The 23,608-nt window shown below is 39.5% G+C and overlaps 1 protein-coding gene across 3 annotated transcripts; it reads right to left on the bottom strand.

Annotated features, from left to right (window-relative positions):
• Nucleotides 1–1,656: 1,656 nt before the first annotated feature.
• LOC141912458 (choline/ethanolamine kinase-like) lies at nt 1,657–23,363 on the bottom strand. 3 transcript variants are annotated; one of them, XR_012620174.1, is made up of 10 exons: nt 22,922–23,363; nt 20,398–20,623; nt 19,680–19,813; nt 19,020–19,166; nt 17,329–17,387; nt 15,320–15,407; nt 11,942–12,056; nt 7,544–7,723; nt 4,512–6,642; nt 1,657–4,436 (listed from the first exon to the last, which is right to left on the bottom strand). XR_012620174.1 is itself a non-coding variant. In XM_074803665.1 (9 exons), the coding sequence occupies exons 1-9, from the start codon at nt 23,272–23,274 to the stop codon at nt 6,532–6,534; spliced, it is 1,407 nt and encodes a 468-aa protein (XP_074659766.1). In that variant the 5' UTR covers nt 23,275–23,363; the 3' UTR covers nt 1,657–6,531. The 3 variants fall into 3 exon arrangements, 2 of the variants coding, with proteins under 2 accessions (XP_074659766.1, XP_074659765.1); XM_074803665.1 differs by lacking the exon at nt 11,942–12,056 and adding an exon at nt 13,921–14,029 and having other exon boundaries at nt 1,657–6,642; XM_074803664.1 differs by having other exon boundaries at nt 1,657–6,642.
• Nucleotides 23,364–23,608: the final 245 nt, after the last annotated feature.

Raw genomic sequence — 23,608 nt, 5'->3', positions numbered from 1 at the left:
GTTCCATCCTAATGAGTTTGAATGTACGAGCGATTCCTTGGTGATTAACGTATTTCCGAATACAGGAATCAGTTTACACACCACAAACAGGAATCCAACTTTACAACCGCGGTTTGAAAATATAAGATATCAACCTCGCACGTCATACTAACAGTAACGTAACATAAGTCATTGCTTCACTTCAAAGAGCGATCGCATTTGATTATTATTCCGATGAACACGTATTGTCCGATCAAATATCTTCTCAAGAGTCTCACAATGATAACAACCAATATGGAATATTAATTATAATCCATTTGTTTAGTTTTGAAGTGGTTACGAACAGAACAGGAATCCGACTCACCTCTCAGTTTTAATATCTTAGGATAAATGAATCATGATCAACCCTAAAACAATTAATACACAATTATCATTGCCGTTTTTATCAATTAGCGATCAACATTGGGAGAATTATATCCCGATATTACACATGTCCATATAATGATAGCAGCAGTTTTATCGAGATGAACAAAGAGTTTGAATGTACAAGTTTTTCCAAGGTGAACAACGTATTTCCTACAAACAGGAATCCAACTTTACAACCGCGGTTTGAAAATCAAAGATATCAACACTAACATTAATGTAACATAAGTCATTGTTTCACTTCAAAGCGATCGCGTTTGATTATTATTCCGATGAACACGCGCATTGTCCGATTCAATATATCCCGATACTGCACTAGTTTATTCCTTTCAGATTTCTTAGCGTCACAATCTTCAACGAAATCGAGCATTTATTCGGCGATTATTCTACGATAACAGTTTTGACTGATCGTTGCAGCTTCGTAAATTCAGCTGTGAACGAGGATGAGTTGATAGATCAGATGAACGCGTAATCCAATAAAGAATTCCATATTCTTTAGTTGCAGCTCCCCGACAACTAAACCGTAAGCCAGTCCGTGTGTCGAATGACAACCATTGTACTAAATGCATATCTGGGCACGTCCGGATCACGGTCACGGTTTAGTTAATCGTGCGCGACGCTGGGCATTGATCTAATCATGCGACTTGCAAACTTCTGAACTGAAAAATGTGATTTCTAATACAATACACCGGTTTGTTTTATGCAGTTGATCGAAAACCGTCAATTCTAAAACCTTAAAAACTCAATTACTGGTATTCATTCTTTTGCAAAACGAATTTTACCCACGGCATCTTTTTCGGCATTTTAAGTGATTATTTGTTCGAATAAAATCATCCACTGCTAGCGCTCCCCGTGAGTTTTATCTCAAGCAATTATCTCTTGAGATATTTGCTCGTTGATTTAAATGACTTTCCACCTGACATCTCTACAGCCAAAGCATGTTGAAGAAGTTTGAGCAGCCAGGTGTGACTAGTACGCCATCTATTGGAAATTAGGTTACGGGGATTGACTCGCTTTGAATGTTTTCAAGAACCATCCATCGAAATATGATAAAACCCGCATCATAAATTTAAAACAATGACCCAACAACGCAAGACATGGTATCCCAAGAAAACGGCGGCTAGCAACCTGTGAAATAGCTAATTCGCTTTAACTTTTCGTGGAGCAGAATCTAACGCAAATCTCATGTCTCTCCGACATTATTAATAAACGAAAAATTCAAACACGGCTGTTATTATCATAAAATCATTATTATTAATCATCGAACGTGGTATATTTACACCAAATACAACAGCATTCACCAAAAAGATGGCAGGATTTATCATAGATGTGTGTGTGAGTTAGAAATTGGAAATTACATGCATCATGGTCATATAGTTTATGCAGTAGAGCATGCAAAGTATATCAGCCACAGTGCCCTGACACTAAAGGTTTCTGACTCTGGTATCCCAGGTCAGTATTTAAACCCCAGTATCCTAGGTAAGTTAGACCCCACGGGGCCCGGTTTTATAGACTGGTATTAACTTTGACCCAGCAATTGAAATTGCATTGAGTTAACCCCCAGGTTGAAGTTGATACCAGTCTATAAAACCCAGCCCAGGAGTTGGTTTTATAGACTGGTATTATCTCTAACCCTAGGGCTAACTCGATTGAAAATGAATTGAGTTAACCCCTGGGTTAAAGTTAATACCAGTCTATAAAACCAACCCCCGTATGATAGGCAAGTACCTAGAATACTTGGGTCAAAAACTTTTAGTATGAGGCCCCTGTGAAATCAGCGAGAAAATTACTAATAGAACTCGATACATATTTTTGCACCATCAAGAAGAGACAATTTTTTGGCATGTACCGATTACAATGACAACATCAGTGACATCCTCGCTTGCCAGGGTTTGACGAAGCTCACGCCAACACAAACCCTGGCGCAGACCCTTTATTGGTCTATTACACCGCCCAAGTTTTCTTAGGCGGACAGGTTGCCACTCAGTGTATCGAGCCAATCAGATGGGTTCTATGATAAGGTGACCTACCAATGAAAAACAACGTCTGATTGGCCTAATACATAAGACAGGTGGACACCGAGTGGCAAACTGTCCGCCTAAGAAATCTTGGGGGGTGAAATAGACCAATGCAGGGTCTGTAGCCAGGGTAGGTGTTGACGTGAGCTTTGATGGGACAAAGACTGGCAAGCGAGGATGCATCAGTATCAGTGAACAGTACCCTATTTGGCAGTTCTCAAACATCGAATGACAACTGCCGAACCAGGTCCTAAGAATTTTACAATCAGAATTTGATTAAATAAGTAATTACGTACGATAAATTAAATGTGAGCGCCTCGTCGCAATGTTTGACTTTCTACACTATAAACTACAATTAGTTGAATACAAACGGTACTTAGAGTATCTATATATTTGACATTTTGAGCAAATTACATAATTTACAAATTGATCGTGTCGTCAAAATTCCATTTAAAACTTAAATCCAATTAGGCCTGAGAATTAGAATTAGAATAAGCCCGTGCGGAAGAATTAGAATTCAGACGTTTTTAGCCCTGCTACAAAATCAAATCTATCGGAGAAATCCTGCAATAGATCAGCCAAAGATGAAAATGTCTTGAAAAGAAGAGTTTATATGTTCAGAGCTATGTTTCGGCTTAAGACTATTAGCCATCATCAGGCATACTGGAACATACTTGCAGTACGCCCGATGATGGCCAATAGTCTTTAGCTGAAGAAATGTTGCTCAAATATATAAACCAATACTAATATTTTACTCAAGAACTTTACATTTTGGGCCGAATTACTGCAGGATTTCTCCCATATTACACGTAAATTGTGTTTGTCCTCGACCTACAATGGGAATATTATACCCACATCATCTTAGAATAATACATCAATTAAATGCACAATCGAAGTTTCAAACTACAAACTACAATTCGGCCCTGAACTTGGGTCCCACAATAACCGAAAAGTGGTCGAATACACCATCAATACACCATGCAGAAATCAGTCCAGAGCTGAGTTGAAGATCTGACTCAGAGTTAACTCATTGAAAATGAATCGATTTTAACTCAAACTCGTAACTGTGGAGCTGAGCCCTGACGATTAGAAGAAACCCTTAAACTTGAATCAATGAGTTGATTTTTGATGCAATTGAATGAATTCAATATCACCGTGTTCACAAATACAGTTTCGAAAAAAATATATAGCAAAGATTATTTCCGATGAACAAAAATCTCGACCTATCACCGATATATATTAGTATAAACCCAACCCTTAATTATTGACATGATTGCGTCATCACAGTAAACACAATATGAAAGACACTTCGTCCCCGAAAAAATAAATACACCCTCAAAATTTGTAACAACGAAATCGAGTCCTAGTGGAACATGTTCTTAGAGCTTAACCGGATAAAATCAAACCCTTCAAAATACTGCATACATCATTATACAAGTTCATCTTAAGAACAGAAATAAAATTCACAATATTTTCAGACTGATCATTTTGTCTTTCCAAGGTAGTGAGTGATCACACTGTTTGCCCCAGGTAGTGATCGCCTAGTCTGTCCCAGGAAGTGATCACACTGTTTGCCCCAGGCAGTGATCACCTAGTCTGCACCAGGCAGTGATAACCTAGTCTGTCCCAGGCAGTGATCGCCTAGTCTGTCCCAGGAAGTGATCACACTGTTTGCCCCAGGCAGTGATAACCTAGTCTGTCCGAGGCAGTGATCGCCTAGTCTGTCCCAGGAAGTGATCACACTGTTTGCCCCAGGCAGTGATAACCTAGTCTGTCCCAGGCAGTGATCGCCTAGTCTGTCCCAGGAAGTGATCACACTGTTTGCCCCAGGCAGTGATCACCTAGTCTGCACCAGGCAGTGATCACCTAGTCTGTCCCAGGCAGTGATCACACTGTTTGCCCCAGGCAGTGATCACCTAGTCTGTCCCAGGCAGTGATCACACTGTTTGCCCCAGGCAGTGATCACCTAGTCTGTCCCAGGCAGTGATCACACTGTTTGCCCCAGGCAGTGATCACCTAGTCTGTCCCAAGCAGTGATCACCTAGTCTGTCCCAGGAAGTGATCACACTGTTTTCCCCAGGCAGTGATCACCTAGTCTGTCACAGGCAACTGGTCAAATTCGTGCTCAAAGAATCTATACAAGTTCATATTTATTGCACATAAAAAATCAATTTCACCATAAATACTAAACAGTTACAGACAATCCTTCTTTACTGTACATATCTACACATGTTCAACTTGTCGCGTCATTCGTAATGTTCCGTGCTTTACTAGAAAATATCAAGCAGTATTCATACAAAATAAAACACTTAAGAAGCCATTAGATTAGAAAGGTCACAGCCGAAACACCCAGACCCATAAGTACATGTATTTCTTAGAATGTATCGATACAATAACGGTACCATTGTTGTTCCCATATTTATCACCCTCACAATTTTCAAAACAATAGAAGAAGTCGAATTTATATATATAACGATTTTTTGAGTCACCTCTCAACGCTCGAAAATATGAATAATTGTGAGATAATGTTCCCATTTTCCACTAAGTGTGCAATTGTGTGAACCTAGTGTAGGTATCAATCTGCAACAGCCTGGAACCTGCGCCCCTTCACACCAATCTGCAGCCTGGAACCTACACCCCCCAGAGTGAAGTGTGGGCGAGCAGTTTTTCAAAGTGTGCTTATTAAATGTCTAAAGTTCAATTTTTCAAATTTATTTTCAATCAAAAACATTTCGCGTTAAGTTTTGAATACAAGTAAGATGAGTTACAGGGTCCTGGTTGCAGCAGACTGATACCTCGCTAATGATGAATTATAAACTGTGTCCCAATTCTACATTAATCATTTTAATTTCTGTATAAGAATCAATTCGAAGTCTATTCAGTAGAATCGACCACGGTGTACGATGTTATTTATCATTGTACACCGGAAAAAAAAAAAACATTCAACGTTGAATACATTTAACATCAAAGATTTGAGAAAATATCGTCATTTCCACTGATTTACAAAGTCTAATAATAAGCAAGATTGCGGCAGTCCGCGCAAGAATATAATATTGAAATTAAATGCACCAGTCGAGTTGACTCAGGAAAATTCTCAGAAATCATTTCACTTCGAAATATTCGAAAAATTGCTCAATAAATTAAGTAGATGATATACACGTATACAGCATAACAACCGATCAATCGTTACTTCACGTAGACTCGCCTTGAGGCAGGGTTGATGAATTCAAACCGGTTAGTTACACAGTTCCCGAGGTAATATTTGACTCTGACCGTCTAACAACGGAGGTACCGATACGCCAGCTATCCGACCACCAGATGGCGCAACTAACAGTCCGTGTTAGCTGAAATCAGTTTATATTCGATGAAATTTGAACGAGAGATTTTTAGGCTACCGCGTATGATCGCACTTTTTCCATTTCTTCGAAGAAGTGCGATCATCGAGTATAAAAGTGCGAATGATCGCTTGCCACTGTAACCTCGCCGGTAGCCCAGTGGAACTCTATTATAGTCAAACTACGGAACAGGACTCAGTTCATAGATCTCAGTTTGACTCTTAGAAATTTGATGGAAATGATCAATAGTTAAAGTCCTTTATAACGCCACCGTTAGGACAAATAAAACATGTTATCACATTAATTTGACATTATAAAGAATGGTATTCGAATCCAAATCATCTCCACGTGATCACAGAAATGTGACATCGATTGGGCAAATTTTTTCTCAGAAAATCTCCATGTTTAGTGAGCAGTGGCATTTAAAAGGATGGCCGCGTTATAACGGACTTTGGCTGTTATTTGAACTTGAAGTCTTAACCGACACCTGTGTAACCGAGTCCCTACTCATATCTGCGATTTTAAAGGCAAAATTCTGATATTCTAAACGGCTTTAAAAAAAGTATAAACTACTCTGTTATATACTATTAGCACTAAAAGTGATGATGTTGGTGGTCGCGGGAGGCAGTCGTTTTTGTTTTCGTTTCATGCGTATACCGATATGTCCCGAGTTTATAAACGATCTGAACAGTTGCGTCGAAACCGCAGTAAAATGACGCGAGGATGTTTTAAACGCAGCAGTATGAAACACCCGCGCACGCGACCGTGTCAGCCGTTCAGTCGTCGGTCTCGCCGCCATTTTTACCGTAAGCACCTTCTTGATTTCGCAATATCGGCAGATTATTCTTCAACTGGTAATAGCAGTCCAGTCGAACTTCCGCGTATTCCTGAAATTAGAAAACAAAAAACATGTCAGTAGACTCGTGGTTGTTTGTGAGATAAAGACTAGTTGGCCAAATTCAGGATCCAGTTCCACAGTTCTGAGTTAAATTTGATTCTAGAGTTAAAACATTGAAAATGAACTGATTCTAACTCAAAAGTTAACTCTAACTCAGTCACAACTGTGGAATCTGGCTCAGAACCCTAAGAATGTATTTGAATTTTTTGACCTGCATCCCTTCAGACAATAACTTTTGAAGTCTTGGATCCAGTTCCACAGTTCCAAGTTAAGTTAAGTTCCAGTTTGAGTTAAAACATTGAAAGGGACTAATCTCAACTCATGAGTGGAACTGGATCCTGGTGATCAGTATCGTAGTTCATTTTCAATCAAAAATATCTCAGTTGAAGTGTTGAACACATGTGTGGAGGATCAGTTTTTGAAAGTGTGCCCGTAAAATGTCAAGTTGTGTGTTGACAGTTCATTTTCAATTAGACATGTATCGGATGAAGCTCTTAACACAGAAGTGAAGTGTGGATGATCGGAAATCTGAAGGACGGGGATGAAGTTAATATCGAATATCTGAAAGGCGGTGCAGGGTCTAGAGAGCAACATATGGTAGTTTAACCCTTTCAGTGCTGACTAATAAATACCTTATAGTGCTGGAGATAATTTGAAAATTTTAACGGGAATACCACTATAGTGCGTCTACACCCTGGCGCGGTATATCGTTAGTTACTAATATTTCACTATGTTTGACAGGTGCTGCCATCTTTCAAGAGAGATAATTAGTAATTACTAATTAAATCAATACACCACAGTGCGGTGTACTAGCAAAATCCATCACTGATTCGTACACCGCACTGCGGTGTAGACGCACTGAAAGGGTTAACAAATAATATTCTACGTACCAAATAATCGAATTCTATTGATGATATGTTGTATTGTATCAGTGACCAGAGAACCCACATAAAGTGAGAGGCTAAACCGAACGTGTTCGCTTCAACGAGAATATTCTCGATCTCTTCATCTCCGGGATCGGCGCAATTCGAGCCGCGATTCGCCTTCAAGTATTCCTTCACGAAATGTACCTAATCGAAAAATCGTCAGAAAATAAAACGTTTTTATCATCGACGAATTCGAAATCGACGAAAATTATTTCAAGAATTATGAAAATATAAACCAAATTCACATGTAATCAACTTCACGGGATTTTTTTCGGACCAAGGGCAAAGTTGACCCCGTCCTGATTGAACCTGATGGCATCGATATCGCCACAGTATGAAACCCTGCCACACTAGACCGTGTGCACAGCTACATGTGCAGCGTAGATAATGTCATTATTAGCCAATCAGAAATCCCGTTTTATTATCGCTCAGGTTTTTTTGCCGTTTATAGTTTATCCATGAAATTGCCTCAGCAATTATAATAAAACAGGCAATCTGATTGGTGCAGCTAGTTTTCATGCGGTAAACCTGCGCATATAGCCGCGCACCCGGTCTAGTGTGGCAAGGTTTTGTGCCGTGGCTGAGTGTAGCGATGCCATCAGGTTCAAATCCCTGCAGAGGGAGGATGAATAGACCCAGGAATAACATTTTGACCTCGGTGCAGAATTAACTACGAAGCCTACATGAACTGAATAATTCTACGCACATTAATTGTATACAAGCAACTAAAACTTACAACAAGCAAAAATCATTTAAAAACAATAATGAACGAAGCTTCAAACCCAAACAATCAGAACCCAGTTTCACGGTTCCCAGTTGAGATTTTAACCTAAGCAGACCAGACTACAAGTCGCTAATCAATATAAAGTCATCAACAAAAATCAGAGTAAATTAACACTGAAAATATTACATGTATTTTTAATAGTTGAGACTATTTCCAGTCTTGATAATACCATTGAGAGAATATACAATGAAATTTGAATTTTTTTCAGATTATCTCCGAAGATGGATTCAAGGATTCCATTGGAAACATAAGAAAAAAAACCAGTTGTTAAAAATGAAATTTTGGGTTTCTCTCAATGATAGTACATGCAGTTTCATTGAAAATGAATTTGTAATTATTCAGATTTTTAAGAATATTTTCCTATCTCCCAAAAAGGAGAAACTACTCTCGAATAGTAGTCGTAATCAGATCTGCCCAGGGTTAAAACATTGGAATTGAAAATAATTCTAAATCAAGAGTAAAATGTATTCGAGAACCGCGTAAACCGAGTGGAGACTGATTGAAAATCAGTTCGCTGTTGATTGACCATGATTGGGAAAAGGAACATGCAGAACGCAGCTGTATATAATATCAGTAATACATGTTCCTGAAATGTTTATAGTATCGTTTATCGATAATTGATTAGTAATATTTGCGACATTATTACGAATCAGAATCATCCTGTAAAAAGGAAGAAAGAAATCAATGTTAATTTGTTACGAAGATTTGTGCAGAATACAGCATAGACGACGCTTAAACATAATACACACGCTATTTGCTTCATCGATTTGTGAAATCATCCCATAGAAATACAGGACCCAATTCATCCCATAGAAATACAGGACCCAATTCATCCCATAGAAATACAGGACCCAAATCATCCCATAGAAATACAGGACCCAAATCATCCCATAGAAATACAGGACCCAAATCATCCCATAGAAATACAGGACCCAATTCATCCCATAGAAATACAGGACCCAATTCATCCCATAGAAATACAGGACCCAATTCATCCCATAGAAATACAGGACCCAATTCATCCCATAGAAATACAGGACCCAATTCAACTTGTTTGCAGTGAAACGGTTAAGTTATAAAACCATGCCATGAAAATTGATTTAATCTAGTTGTCAACCATAACGAACAGCTGCGGAACTGGCTCCCGATTTGGGTCTCAATTTTGCGGTTGTTAAATGTTCACCACGGTTACGGTTACGTCGTCAGCAATTAGGAACACGTGTTACCTAGTGCAAGTAATACACTTGAGTAACTACTCCAAGCTGCATCTCCTATATCAATCACAAATCAATGACACGTGTCTACGTTAGAATATGACATCTGTTAGAATATGACATCTGTATCACAAATACGTGGACATTCTTATGGAGCTGCGGATTGGGAGTGACCGCTGGGAGTGATCACCGGGGCCCAGTTCGATAATTCCGAGTTAAGATCTAACTCTGAGTTAAATCATTGAAAATGAACTAACTTTAACTCAGTTAACTCTAACTCACAACTGTGGAACTGGGTCCAGCAGTTAATGTTCACAGGGAACAAATCGTATTGTTCACAAACATCTGCATACAGAGCAAGGTCTATCCGATCATCTGCTCCTGCTCCTGCTCATTAAGTCTTGCTATCAAGTGCCTTTTTGGGTATCTTGAAGTTTTCGACCACTGCGTATGAGCCGTGATCACACGGAGATGATTTGGCCCAGATTGGCCTTTGCCTAAAATGCTGGGCGTGGCTACAGTTATAACAAACTGATTTCTGGAAACTTGAAGTTCATTTTAATGAGGTTGCACTGTTCCAGAACTACAGGTTATAATGAACGTATAACAAACAGATTTTCTGGTTCCCTGGAATTCGTCGCAGCGATGAGGTCCCCTGGTAGTTTCTTACATCATGTTCTACGTTCAAACTCTCTTCCAACTATTGTCCCTACAGCAAATATATCAGTCATTGACAATAAGCAACATGTCGAATTAATTCCCCCTAAAAGATTCATCCGCATTAATCAAGGAAAAACCGACTGACACAGAATGACCCTGACCTAATGAGCCCAGTTCCACAGTATAACACTCGCACGGCTCCTGGGACTTGAACTAATTACATCAGATGAACGAGCCTAACACCAAATACAAATTACTTTCGCCAATTTACAGAAAACGTCAAAGACACAAGAATGCTGATAGCAGTAACTGGAATTCTAATGAATTATTGGTCGAACGCGGTTTTTCAACGCTTTTAAAACTTGATGAAGTGGACATCGATGAAACAAACATATCACAAACCAGCAGATCTGCCTCACAAGGGATTTGCCAATTTGTTTGAGTAGTTTTTGGCTGGTTTGAAACGATAATCGGTATCATTCTGAAAGTAGGCCAGCACTGGTAGGCAGATCCACTGTGTACAGAACACTAGAAGAACGATTCCCCTAGTATAGCACGATATACAGAGTCCCTACAAATCAATCATTCCTTGATATAAAGAGTTTTAAAGGAAAAATTTCAAATTTCGAGGAAGCGTGTGCATCACTTTCATATCCAAATAACTGTAGATTCCTAAATCGGTACTTGCTTATCTCAATAAAACCATTAATTCGGTGGTTTTGTGAGCAAATTTACATCCTTGACACGTCTAAAACTCAGTTTCTTATTTGTAAACCACTTAATATTGTAAGAAAAAGATCCTGTTTCCAACTGTATCGATTTAGGTGTAGTCTACAGTACAACTTCTCATTGCCTATTTCTCGAAATCGAATAAGTTTTAAAGGAATATTTGGCATTTTGTTCGAATTAAAGGAGTTTCGAGCAGCTTGAAAAGCATTCTCCATTTCGAATGAGTTTTCAAGGAATCAAGGAGTCATAGGGACCGTATTGTTATTACTACCTGGTATAATAACGAGAAATCACATTATTATTGAAATCGACGATTTTTGCGACACATCTCAACAGATATATACACACGTGAGTAGAAGAAGAGTTGTGAGCTGTGACGTGCAAGCGTAAAGCTGAGGCTGGCGGCGACTTGCGGGTGATTTTAGTTGCCGTTTACGGCCGTCAGGTTACAGGCTCAGCGTATATAATTCACAGTATCACGATCATTATCATTGCATCTATTGAAACACAAGAAATTGGTGAAAAATATAATCGATGCCAAAGTTGTAATTTCAAAAATAGAAATTCACAAGTTAATTGATGAGAGGATTTGGCAGGTTAAGACCAGTCTAAAACCAACTTAGTTCTAGAGCCAATCTATAAGATTTAAGACCACTTTTGGTCTTAAGTCTTGACTATGGAACCGGCCCCAGAGGATTTGGCTCTTTCTGTCAGTTAATCTCTTGCGTTAGCAAGATGTTTATTTCACGAAGCACGTTGTTTTCTTAGCCTAAATGTCACCTTCAAGAAAACTGAGTTGACAAATATATGATATTTGATCATTAGCGTGGGATTCTACATCAGAATATACATTTCAAATGTTCGGAATTGATAAATGAGTGCCGCTGAAAGACTCAGTTGTGATCAGCAACTAAAATCACCCCAAAAAAGAGCCAAGCCTGCCTCGGGCTCGAGGGCCGGCGGGGAAATGAATACCTGCTGTTGTCTCGACGGAAACCAATTGGGATTGAAGAGAAATGATTTATTATTCGCGCCGGTCGTGTTGTAGTCGAACAACCACTCGCAAAAGTGATTACCGATTTCGCAGCCCCTGAAACGAAAAAAAACCACCGACAACATTAGAATAGACAACGTAATCACACTTCTACCACGCTGCTGCTGCTGCTGCTGCTGCCGTAAACACGCTATCCCGGATAGTTGATGACCGTAATTCATCCGATAACGCACACGTTTTTTATGAATTTTCGTCGATAGAAACAGGTTTTATACGGATATGTAGGGTTTTTTATTTCAATAGGTCGCGTTTTATCACCTTCACCGCCACATCGCGACGCATATTCAGCCACTATGCCGAAATGAACCAGCGCATGTTTGCGACTTATTTTCATGCAGAGAGTAACCTTTCCCCTCCTTTACCCTTTCAGTGCATCTATACTGCAGTACGGTGTATAGATTGGTGAGGGATTTACTAGTACACCGCACCACGGCAACCAAAAAAATTCATTTCAAATGCGCCGCATCACTAACACTACGAGATATAGTATAGTACAGTCGACTAGTCTAAAGGATACAGCAGAGTCCAAATCAGTTGACGGTGAAGTGATTTTCTATTAAACAACATATCCGTATTTCACGAGAGACCTTTTCCAAAACCGAGAAAAGGGTCCAGTACCCAGTATCGAGTCTTACACTGAAACTGTTCGCAACAATGCGTGCAGTTGCAGCTATAACCAACCAGACGGACCTAGTGGATAGTTAATGGGAGCGACTTAAGCCGGTGGTCGCACACTAGCAACAAGTACGCCATGACAAATACGCCTAGCGCGCGGTTCCACTTCGATATGTGGCATTGTAACCAAGTACCTCACAACAAATTCACTGGCATAGAATTCACCTAGTCACATTTTCAACTGTTATTTTCACTTCAATTTTTTGAGACGTAACAAATATGCCGAATCTGTGTGTTATTCAGCTACTCGCCGTCAGATTTAGTCAGATACCCGTGAGTCGAGTATATCATTGGATTGACTGATCACATGATTGACAATAGCGACAGACGCAGTACGCTAAGTTAGAGCGCAGGGCCTGGTTTCATAGACTGAGTATCAAAGTTATCCCTAGGGGTAAATCCTCAATCTAGGTAACAACCACCATGGTTACAATGAGAAACCATGGTAATAACTGACAAATTTCAAAATGTTCCCGGGGACTATTTTTCTTCCACATCTATGAAACCCAGCCCAGGTGAATTGTTTTTGGCGTCAATGTCGCCGATGAACTCAGTACGCTGGTTGTCGCTAGTGTGTGGTGGGCTTTGGATTTAAAACAGAGAGGGCTTCTGCTTTAACTGTTTCTAGCTTGATGGCTTCGCGGATATCCGAGCAACGTGCGTCATCTGCAGCGTAGACTTCATGCGTATAGTCACGTTTCATCAGCAATGAACTAAATCATCGAAAATAACCGAATTCAGTTTCAGTTGTGGACACTGCATTAAAAACGATGTTACAAGTGGGGTACAACTGAACGCATCATGCCGCAACCAATTACAGTGTTATTAGAAAAAGCTGAACTATCTATTAAATCAACAATACAATCGATAATTCCATGATAGACAATGTAGAATATGAAGCCACAAAGTGAACGAATAAACCCCGAGTTTGAGTTGAAACTGGCGAACGAAACCACCCCCCCCCCCTCAGTTGATCAATAAAACCAACCCCCTCTGCAGGGTCAATGTTCAAATCAGGCCCTCAGCGTATATTTTGATTGGCATTTTTCGAGACTCGATTATTTCGGCCATGTTTCTTCGGCAAATATTCGAACACGAAATCATATTCTCTCGCAACCGGGTTCAACTCGATATCGAAATAATATCGAGAAAGAGAGAGGAGAGAGGAGAGCGGTGAAGTGGTTTTACACGTTTGTTTTTTGTTATTGTCTGTTGTATTCGTTACCTGTTGATCCTTCGACGGGTAACCATCGGCGTCAAACTCGTAAAACGGTGGCACGTCGACCTTGTAGTCGATCGCCCACTCGCAGAAATGATTGCCGATATCAAATCCTCTACAAAAACGTTAACATACATCGACACATAGATTAGACAGGAGAGGGGGTCCCCGCCGGACGGTCCCGATCCGTCCGTCCGTCTGCTCGGGTTCTTATCATTTCGATGTTAATCGTATGATGGATTTAACCTCTTGAGTACCAGGTCACGTTTAACACAGGAATCCCCGCAGCTTTTTTCGTGAATTTCGACTCTAGGAAATCAATTAGTTAAATCACTATAGTCCTCAAGTTTCTAACATTTTGCATGTTCTATCGAAAGCTTTCCCGCTCATATTGCTTTGAAAATTCGAATCTAAACCCATTTGATAACGTAAACATTTCTCAGAGAACAGATTTGTCAAATCTAACTCAAATTTAATGAAAACACCATTGTCTTTAACACATATTCGTTATAATGTCAAATGTGTTATAGTGTCAGTTCCAACAGCGGCGTTATAAACGACTTTTACTGTACTTATAGTTCAACGATAGTGGTGCCCTCTGTATCAAAATCTTGAGGAGAGTGGCAACCGCACGCAGTAAACGATCAATGAACACCCATCAATACCAGGCAGTTTAACAATAACCCGGTGTAGCGACCCACATTTCACCCGGTGGTACTCAAGTGGTTAAAAACACACATCCAGTCCTTTTGAGGAAAGAACCAAAAATTGTCTTAGATCTTAGTGTTAAGCGCTGATGTCCAGTACAGATTCGGTTAAGGCGTAATCAAACGAGATTATCACGAGAATTTCACGTGTACGACAGTAAAACTTGCGTAAGTCGGAAAACGAACTGGGAAATTCGAGGCCTAGAAATTCATTCCGACTTAGAACAAGTTTTACTGGAACAACGATCAATTTAAGTGAGATTAGCGAAGATTTCATGATTTCAAAAGACGGATTCAGTGACACGAGTATCACTGTATTATTGTTGCTTCCAAACACCTCTTGAGTGAAAATTTGAGAATGTTTACATAGTAATTTTTGAGTTTTCTGATATCACAAAAATCTGCAGCAGTAATTAATCTAAGAGGCATTTCCGTGCTACTAAGTGTGATTTGATCTCATATCTCATAGGGAGATTTGCATTTAAAAAAATTGATTCTAACGAAAATCGACCAGGTTCAGCGTTTAATTTCTCAAATATTTAGAGGAGATGTGCGGCCGTCAATTGAGAAGAGTTTTCGCGGAATCTAGAATTTTTAAATGGAGTAATACAAACCCTGTAATAATACGATATAATACGACAGATAACTGAAGCCGTTACACATTCATACGAGTTGTAACTACGAAACTAAATATTTACCTGTAGTTATAACCGCAATATTCGAAATCAATCGGCATCAATTCGAAATCACTGTTGCCATCGGTGCCGGGCAAGTATAGGATATTACCTACGAATAGAAAAAACGAACGATTGAATGACAATTGTTATCGCGTAAAGCGCCTTTTATTTCGCCGGAAAGCAAAGTTCAAAACACGCTCTCAGGATACGAGTTTCATAGGAAATGTCGCCTGAAATCTCGACAGTGTAACTATCGATAGAAATATGCGACATGTCTACATAACGTGCGATATAACATTTATACATAAACATATGGTTTAGAAAATTATATTAGATGAATAGCAGCATGGTTTTGAAAACAATGGTGTGAGACCAACTGCAGACCTGCGTACCAAATAGTGAACTACAAATTATTCTGATTCTGAGTGACATTTTTGGAAGTAATTGAGCTCTTAAAATGAGTAGAAACTACTCTCAGATAGTAGTAGTCATACCCAACCCAGGTCTGCAACTGAAATCTAGGTTTCTGCAATTAGAAACAAATTTAGAGGCATCCATAGCATCTAATATTTCAGGGGGTGTTCGATAGCGTCCAATATTTTAGCATCTAATATTCTAGGGGATGTTCTATAGCATCTAATATTTCAGGGGTTGTTCCCGGGTATCCGGCCATTGCCTTCTCGTTGGGGTTGGCCTTTTCATCACGTCAAAAACTGATAAAACCGGCATATTGTCATTCTCTTGGATATTGCATATTTTCGGGTTAATTTCTTCAAAAGATATCTAATATCGAGGATGGGACCCTGCCAGTGGCCTTCGACATGGCTAGCATTTTATCTGAAAAATGCCTTTTTCTTTTCTTCTGGACCGGGGCTATCCAATTTTCATAGATCCTTTCCTTTCTAGATCCGCCTGTCGTATGCGTTTGGCTTAAGACTCTCTTCAGTCACACTATTGTATATTTTCACAAATCAGTATTTCTCAGCTAAAAATTACGAATCATAATAAATGATAAATCTAGTTTATCAAAATGTCGAACAATGAAAACGGTTTTTCGCGTCAATATTAGTAGAACACGCGCGTGACGTTAAAACAATTTCATGACATTTTATATCGTTTTGTAAAATTGATTTTCGAACTGATGAATAAATATATCAACGTCATTCAACGGGTACAAAACAGCTGTGTAAGCTCTCTCTTTACGTCGACATCTATTCTTTACAATAATCGACCAATTTTTTTAATTCAAATAAAAGCTGTTATTGAAATTCGAGAAAAAAAATGTTATGCGTTTTATATGTTTTAGTGACAGCAGAATCAGTTTTTCAGTCCAGTCGGGGAAGGGGGGCAGTTGAACTAGGCCAGGGCTCCGCGCGGTTAGGCGGAATTCTTTCACCAGTAGAAATCATGGATGTGCAATTGGGAAAATGGACTCCAGAAACAACGAAACCTTTAAGAGTTAATCTCTTCAGTGAACAATCTAAGGCCGGCAGTTGAAAGCTGTAATGAGATGATACTCAGAAACAAATCAGTTGATGATTTGACTAGAAGACAATATTCACCATACTGTTCACTACCAACATCATCTTAATTCAGGCAGCTCGCGATTGACAGACAGACAGACATAACGACATGCTGTGACATCATTGTTGACAAGGTTCATAATTAACATATACACATACACCAGCAGATTTAGAAATTCGGTGCCCTGATATCTGTCATAATGGCTTTCTATGACTATTTAAAATTCCGATGGCTTGCACTTTATTTCATAGATAATGTCCTCGATTCAACATATAACAAAAACCATTTTAATACTGATAAGAACGGAAAGGTATTTTTAAAATAATGCAACCATGTCAAAGGTCCCATCCTAAGTGTAAGATATCTTTGAAGAAATAAGCCATGAAAGATGCAAATTTAGGGAGAAACCCGGTAAGCATCCAGGGGTTGGATCACGTATGAACGCCGTTTTAACGAGACGGTAACACATGACGCAATGTTATCTCAATATATACATTTATACGTACCTTCTTGGAAATCATTATGACAGAAAACCACAGGAGATTTCACCAGCAACAAAGTTTGCCTACAAAAACCAATAATGAATACAAAGGTTTATTTCGAGTTCAGAAATGTCGAATGTTACATCAGAAATCGCGTACGGTATGCCTAGAATCAGTCGGGAAGGACAGATGGTCACGGCTACTGAAATACCGGTTGAGAGGATACTAATATCACTACCTAAATCAATAAATTCGGATTGAGTGACATGTGTTTAGTTCAGCTGTGACCAAAACCTTTCACGATTAACATGTGAGGTGATCGCGATTTAATATAGGCCTCTAGGTTGTTCGTGATTTTCCACATACTAAAAAACAATTTATTGAGATTGATATCGTCATCATAATGCACATGTATAATGTCTTCACTTATCATTTTATCATCAGTAAAGAATGATTGAAATATTGATATAGATTTAGTGCAATCTGTCTACGTGATAATAATAGAATGATATTCCATTTTAGGCTAGAAAAAATGTATACTTTGTTTCTCATTTCTGCTATGTTTAAAAGTTGACACAGCCGGCGGCCTAGAAATGAGCTGATTACAAATTTTACTGCGGTTTACAAAATGACCTAGCCGATTAGGAGAAACAAGGTATCGTTTTATTTCAGCCTTATGATTAAAGTATAGACAGTATTAGAATAAAGTCGACTTTATATCATTCTTTTCAAGTCTCATCTGAGGGATCTGATTCTTGTTGTTTGGACGAGTTTTCCTGATTTGGCATAAATATTACGTAATAACTTAACGTAATAAATATGACCGTTGAACAATGTCAAAGGGCAGGTCGCAACAAGGCCCGCCTACTAATTCTATCAATTTCAATTTTACTCAGCCGAAACTCTGTTCAAAAGTTTTAAACGCCGTAATTCATTTATTCCAGATATTGACTAAGTTGTTGTTATTGTTCTATTCATTTCCTATTATGTAAATTAATGGTCTGAAATACTCGATGACTAGGTTGGAAAGAAAGACCGTTCAAACAATTACAACAATATGTGGCTTTTTAAAAAAAATATACGCAGAGCAAGAGGAGACAGCTGCGAGAACATCAACGTCTATTCAGCGAGACAAGACGAAACGTGATATGAATATTGAATGAACTCCTTCTCTTGTTCCGTATTTAGAACCAACCTACGAAGTCTGTCTGGGATTTTCGAAACTCTCAGTCACCAACTGACCAATCTCTTATAACTGTCCCAGAAATTGGGACGCTTATTCATTAACTATGATCGTAATTCATTTTTTTGGGGGGTAAGCTCGTATAACAGCAGGGTTCATAGCAATAAGGCTTAGGGAAAATTGAGCACTTTCTAAGCATTTTTGCAAGGCAAAATTGACATATTTCATTCACATCATTCAAAAGCCTTAATATTCTTGCGTTTTCCTCTTGACTTTTAGCTTTTTTAAAAAAAATTCTTTGTCTATTCCCAGACTTAAAAGAAAAGCTGATTGTATCCCAGCGGCCGGTTGCATAGTCATGGCTTAGACCTAAGACCAGTCTAAGACCAACTTAGTTCTATAGACAATCTAACAACTTTTGGAATTAAGTCACGACTGCGCAACTGGCCCCTGATTTCAAGTTGAGTGGCTACCCTGCACTGATTAGAACCGCGGACCGATGAGCGAGACCAGTGACTGATACCTGACATACCTGAGCCATTCGAATTCCTCTTCGTAATTATAAGACATCAGTTTCACGTATTGTTCGGTGGTCGGTCGCTGGACCCGATTCGAACTCGTCTGCTGAAGATTCTTCGCGCGATTTTCCGGCGTGAACTCGCGACATTCTTTGATCCACCTGGAAAAATATCGTCGCCATTAAAAAAAAAAAAACGTCATCAAGCATCAAAACTCAGGTGAAATTTTGCACTTTGAACCCTTTCAGCGCGTCTACACCACAGTGCAGCGTATAAATCAGTGATACACAACGTACTGGTACACCGCACTGCCATGTATTGATGTTATTATCTAATGAAAGATGGCAGCACCTGTGTTGACCCGCTACAGTGGTGCGCCAGTAGTGTTCAACACACCGGGGCCGAATTCTTTAAAATTATCTCCAGCACTTAAAGGCATTGATTAGTCAGCACTGAACGGGTTAAGGGTTCTTAACAACCAATGTCAACATTTTTTCCAGAGTATAAAGATATGTTCCCATCATTTTCTTATGATTAGGCCATGAAATAGAGAAATGTATTGTCAAATCTAAGGTTCATTTTCGAAAAACTTCATTCACTTCAGATTTCGAGAGAAACCGCAATAGACATTGGTCGTCACATACGTGACGTAATTTTTTTTCTCAAACACTCACTTATCGGTCAAATCGAAAATCCATCGCGGTTCCTTCGATAACGGCATGTCTAATGAGTGGAAATTTCGCATGATTCTCGCGATGTATCCCGATATGTCCGGATCTTGTAACTCTTTCGTAGTTAAACTTCTCGACTGTAAATAAAAATATCATTATCATCCATTGCGCAGGGGGATTTGATGGTATGCATCACGTGACTCCACAATGATCCTGTTCACAGGGATTTGAACCCGATGAGACCCCGTTAAATTACTCCCTCACAGAACAGAACCAACTTCGATGCACCGTGATACTCTGGCACATTCCTCCCTCGCGGGAACTGAAACTGATGGCATCATGAGACTCTGTAACGTTCCTGCCGCCATGCAGGTACAATTGGGCAGCATTTCGACTATCAGAATATGCTTTTTGCAGCGCAGAAAAAGCCACAAAAACACAGGCAAAAAATTAGACGAGAAGATACACAATATCCGTGTACGATGATGACGAGAGAAATCCCACAATAACGAAGCCAAGATTGAAAAATTCTATATCAGAATGATTAGAATTTGAGTACGCCTGATGATGGCTAACAGTTGTTAGCCGAAACGTCGCTCCTCAAATACAATCATTCTGATATAGAATTTTTTCAATCTTGGCTTCGTTATTGTGGGATTTCTCTCGTCACAGGCAAAAAAATATCAATGTTTTGCTACGCGTCGAACGAGTTGATACTCACTGGAATGTACTCTTCGACGCGACCGCCCGGAAATACGCCGTACAGTTTCGGTCCGAGACGCTTTTCGGACAACAGCGCGAATATCACAGAATCGACGACCACCGTGTCCATGCATTCCTGCAACAACTGACCGTAAATACGCAGCAGAGCGCGACGCGGTTCACCGTTCCTCGGGCTGACGTCATCGGGCAACGAACACAGGTAGAGTAGATTACTCAAACCACCGCTGAAATTATCAAACAACATCGTAATCATTTCATTATTAAACCGTTTATATTGACTCAAACAGAGCCCCTTCGATAACAACACATCATTTAATGGTAAAAATCAGGATTTGAACCCATCACATACTGCGTGCTTAGTGCAGCTTTCTACAACCACCGGAATTCATACATAGCCCTCAACCTGAACCTTATACTCTAACGCTGAACTCTTACTCTGACCCTTTTACGAACCCTCATTGAAAATTTTTTTGATTATACATGTAAATGAATAGGAATATATACATTGTGGTCTTTTAATATCCATAAAAATCGAATAAAACAGTATACAACAGTATGTACATACTGTACATACTGTACATACTGTACGTACTGTACAGTGAAGCTATTATACTGTGAACTTCTAGACGCAATCCATGAGTTGTTGGTTAAGATTCGACTCAATGGTCAAAATATCAGACACCATCAATAATTGAGTCAAACTTAAACCGACCACTGCGGGGATCAAGGGGATCAGAAAATACAATAACAGTTTGTGTTTAGCGCACGTATCTTCAGCTTGAAAATGCTGCAAATCAGTTTAACCCGGATTTTGATCTAATTCAGATATTACTTACTATCCACACAATACATAAGTAAATATATATGTAAAATATGATAATTAGATTAATTTCCTTCCTTCCAGCCTTCATCAGCCCCTGGTGGTATAGACAACCAGATTAATCATCCCAGACCCCCTCGACAAAGAGATTCACGGACGACACATGTCCGAAAAACAATAGGTTGACCTCGAACTGCATCAGACGTAATTAATACAAAAGGCGAATGGTCTAGTCGTCCTCGTGAGGAGGGGGGAGAGACTCGCGAGGACAAGATTGATTAGAAATCAATGCATTAAGACGTTACTATTCTATTCACTACATCTTTGTCGATAGAAATACGGACAATGAACTCGAAGATATTGATCTTTCCTTTGCCAGCTGGTGATCGAGAATATCACAGGCCAGATATTTACAATAAGCTCATTAATAGTTGCCAGAAGGCGATATATGAAAAACATTACACAGTTATATGGTAAAAAATGCCAGTTTTTTTACGCCCTATATCGAGCCTCGAGTGATAGAAACATGTCTTGATAAGTATAGTGGGTAAAACCCGCTTTATTCGGATCATTTGAGATGAAATTCATTTCACATGAAAAGGGCATCTAGTCAGGGCCGGGGCCCGAGGAGCGCCACAGGGGGAAATGCTTGCAGTGGATCCTACGCCAGATTTACGTTCATTTTCATACGATTTTAGTGCATATTTTAGATCAAGATCTTTACAGGAGATAAAACGTTTAGATCGAGTGGATTTCAAAAGGGCACTTGTTCAGAAAAGGAGGGTTCGAACCCCCAAATTGCCTTCTGGACTGCCACTGACCCCCACCTCGACCCACAGGGCCACGATAGGCCCAAGACTAAATCCCTAACTAACAGGTCTAGACAAATATGAGAGCAATATAGACCTATCTCACAATCTGCATTCTATGTTGAATGATATGTATATGATACAAACAACTCAATAATAACTTAAGACCTGAGAGATCTAAAACTAGCTCTGCATAGGCCTATATAAATGTGTTTTCAGTGGAGAGGTTAAACCTGCGAGATTCATTACAACCTTAACCTGAGTCATTACAGGGTTCATCAGGAAATCATCCTCAGTGGAGGCTGTTTCTTATCACTAAGTCCCTTATAATGCCACTCGTTACAAGAAGACATCAGAAATTTGAAATTTGCTCGACTTCTTCTTTATCCCCTGATTTTAAAGAAATGGTTCAGAATTTCTTGATTTTCGCTGTGATTTTCCACCTAATGTTTCACTTATAGCACTCCACTTAAACCTTACTCTTACCCTCACTCTTTAGACCCTATCTATACCCTTTAGACCCTTATCCTCAATTGAATATTCTGAGGACTTCTATAACATCGTAAATGCTTGAAAAATTAAACATTTCTTTTAAAGTTGTTGCCACTTGCCTGCTTAGTTTTACCACTCTAAAACGCAGACAGTAATTGTTAGCCTATAATAACCTAACAACACTCTTGCACTTTCATTCCCCCTACACAGAAATGTTTATTTCAAAAAATTAAATATCAGGAGGTCTAGTAGGGATTCAAAATCAATAACTTTTGACTCCCTGTGATTATTTGGGTGCTAAACTTCGCGACTTAATTTGCCAATTTGCGATGACACGGACAAGGAGGCCTATTGGAGATAAATCAAAGTTTCTAACTGACTAACTCGCACTTTTGACTTACCAAACCGGTCGAATATCAATAGCACTCGGATCGATTTGACACCAAACACCTCCGAGAAACTCGCGACAAAATTGATATCCTTTCTGTCGAATTTCCTCGGGAACCGCGTCGTTCGTGCGAACAGCACAATCGCTTTGATCCATGATATTTGTAATGATGTTAGTGTTTTTAGCGGCGGCGACCGATTCTAATAACTGCGTCTGATGGGATTGAGAATAACCGCAGCAAGTTTGAGGACTATGACTGCTGCTGGTGGACTTCGACACGTTGTTTTGACGTGCACTTTGTCCATGAATTCCGATATGACCGGGATTGATTTGCTGATTAGTGACTCCGCTGCCGTTAGTACGCATATTGTAAAAATACGATCGACGACTTATCTGATAAACCACAGAGTATACTCAGGTTTTAATCTGTTTATGTGTCATGTGAAAACAAGTCAACAACAACAGTGAGTCACGCTGAATACCGCCGTGAACGGTCGGAATACACGTCAGCCTAGGCCGAACTAATTATCACCACAAATTGTTAGACTGGTTTCCGGTGTCTACCTTCAGTTATAGACTGGTCGCCTGTCCAATTCTGCGCCTCGCGCATTCCGGGTTAGTGTCTGTTATTCTAATAAAGTCCACTTACCGAGATAAGTGCATCGCAGCGCCTTCAGTGGAGACCTTCCAAGCGAGGCTT

The sequence above is a fragment of the Tubulanus polymorphus genome, chromosome 11 (assembly GCF_964204645.1).
Source record: "Tubulanus polymorphus chromosome 11, tnTubPoly1.2, whole genome shotgun sequence".
Taxonomy (NCBI): domain Eukaryota; kingdom Metazoa; phylum Nemertea; class Palaeonemertea; order Tubulaniformes; family Tubulanidae; genus Tubulanus; species Tubulanus polymorphus.
The sequence above is the reverse complement of the archived record's forward strand: the minus strand, read 5'-3'. Positions and strand labels throughout refer to the sequence as shown.

Coding starts and splice junctions, on each gene's coding strand:
- LOC141912458 (XM_074803664.1), bottom strand. CDS start 23,274: ATGCGTACTAACGGCAGCGGAGTCACTAATCAGCAAATCAATCCCGGT. Junction 19,814..20,397: donor GCGTCGAAGAGTACATTCCA/GTGAGTATCAAC, acceptor TTTTATTTACAG/TCGAGAAGTTTAACTACGAA. Junction 17,388..19,019: donor GAGGAATTCGAATGGCTCAG/GTATGTCAGGTA, acceptor TGGTTTTTGTAG/GCAAACTTTGTTGCTGGTGA.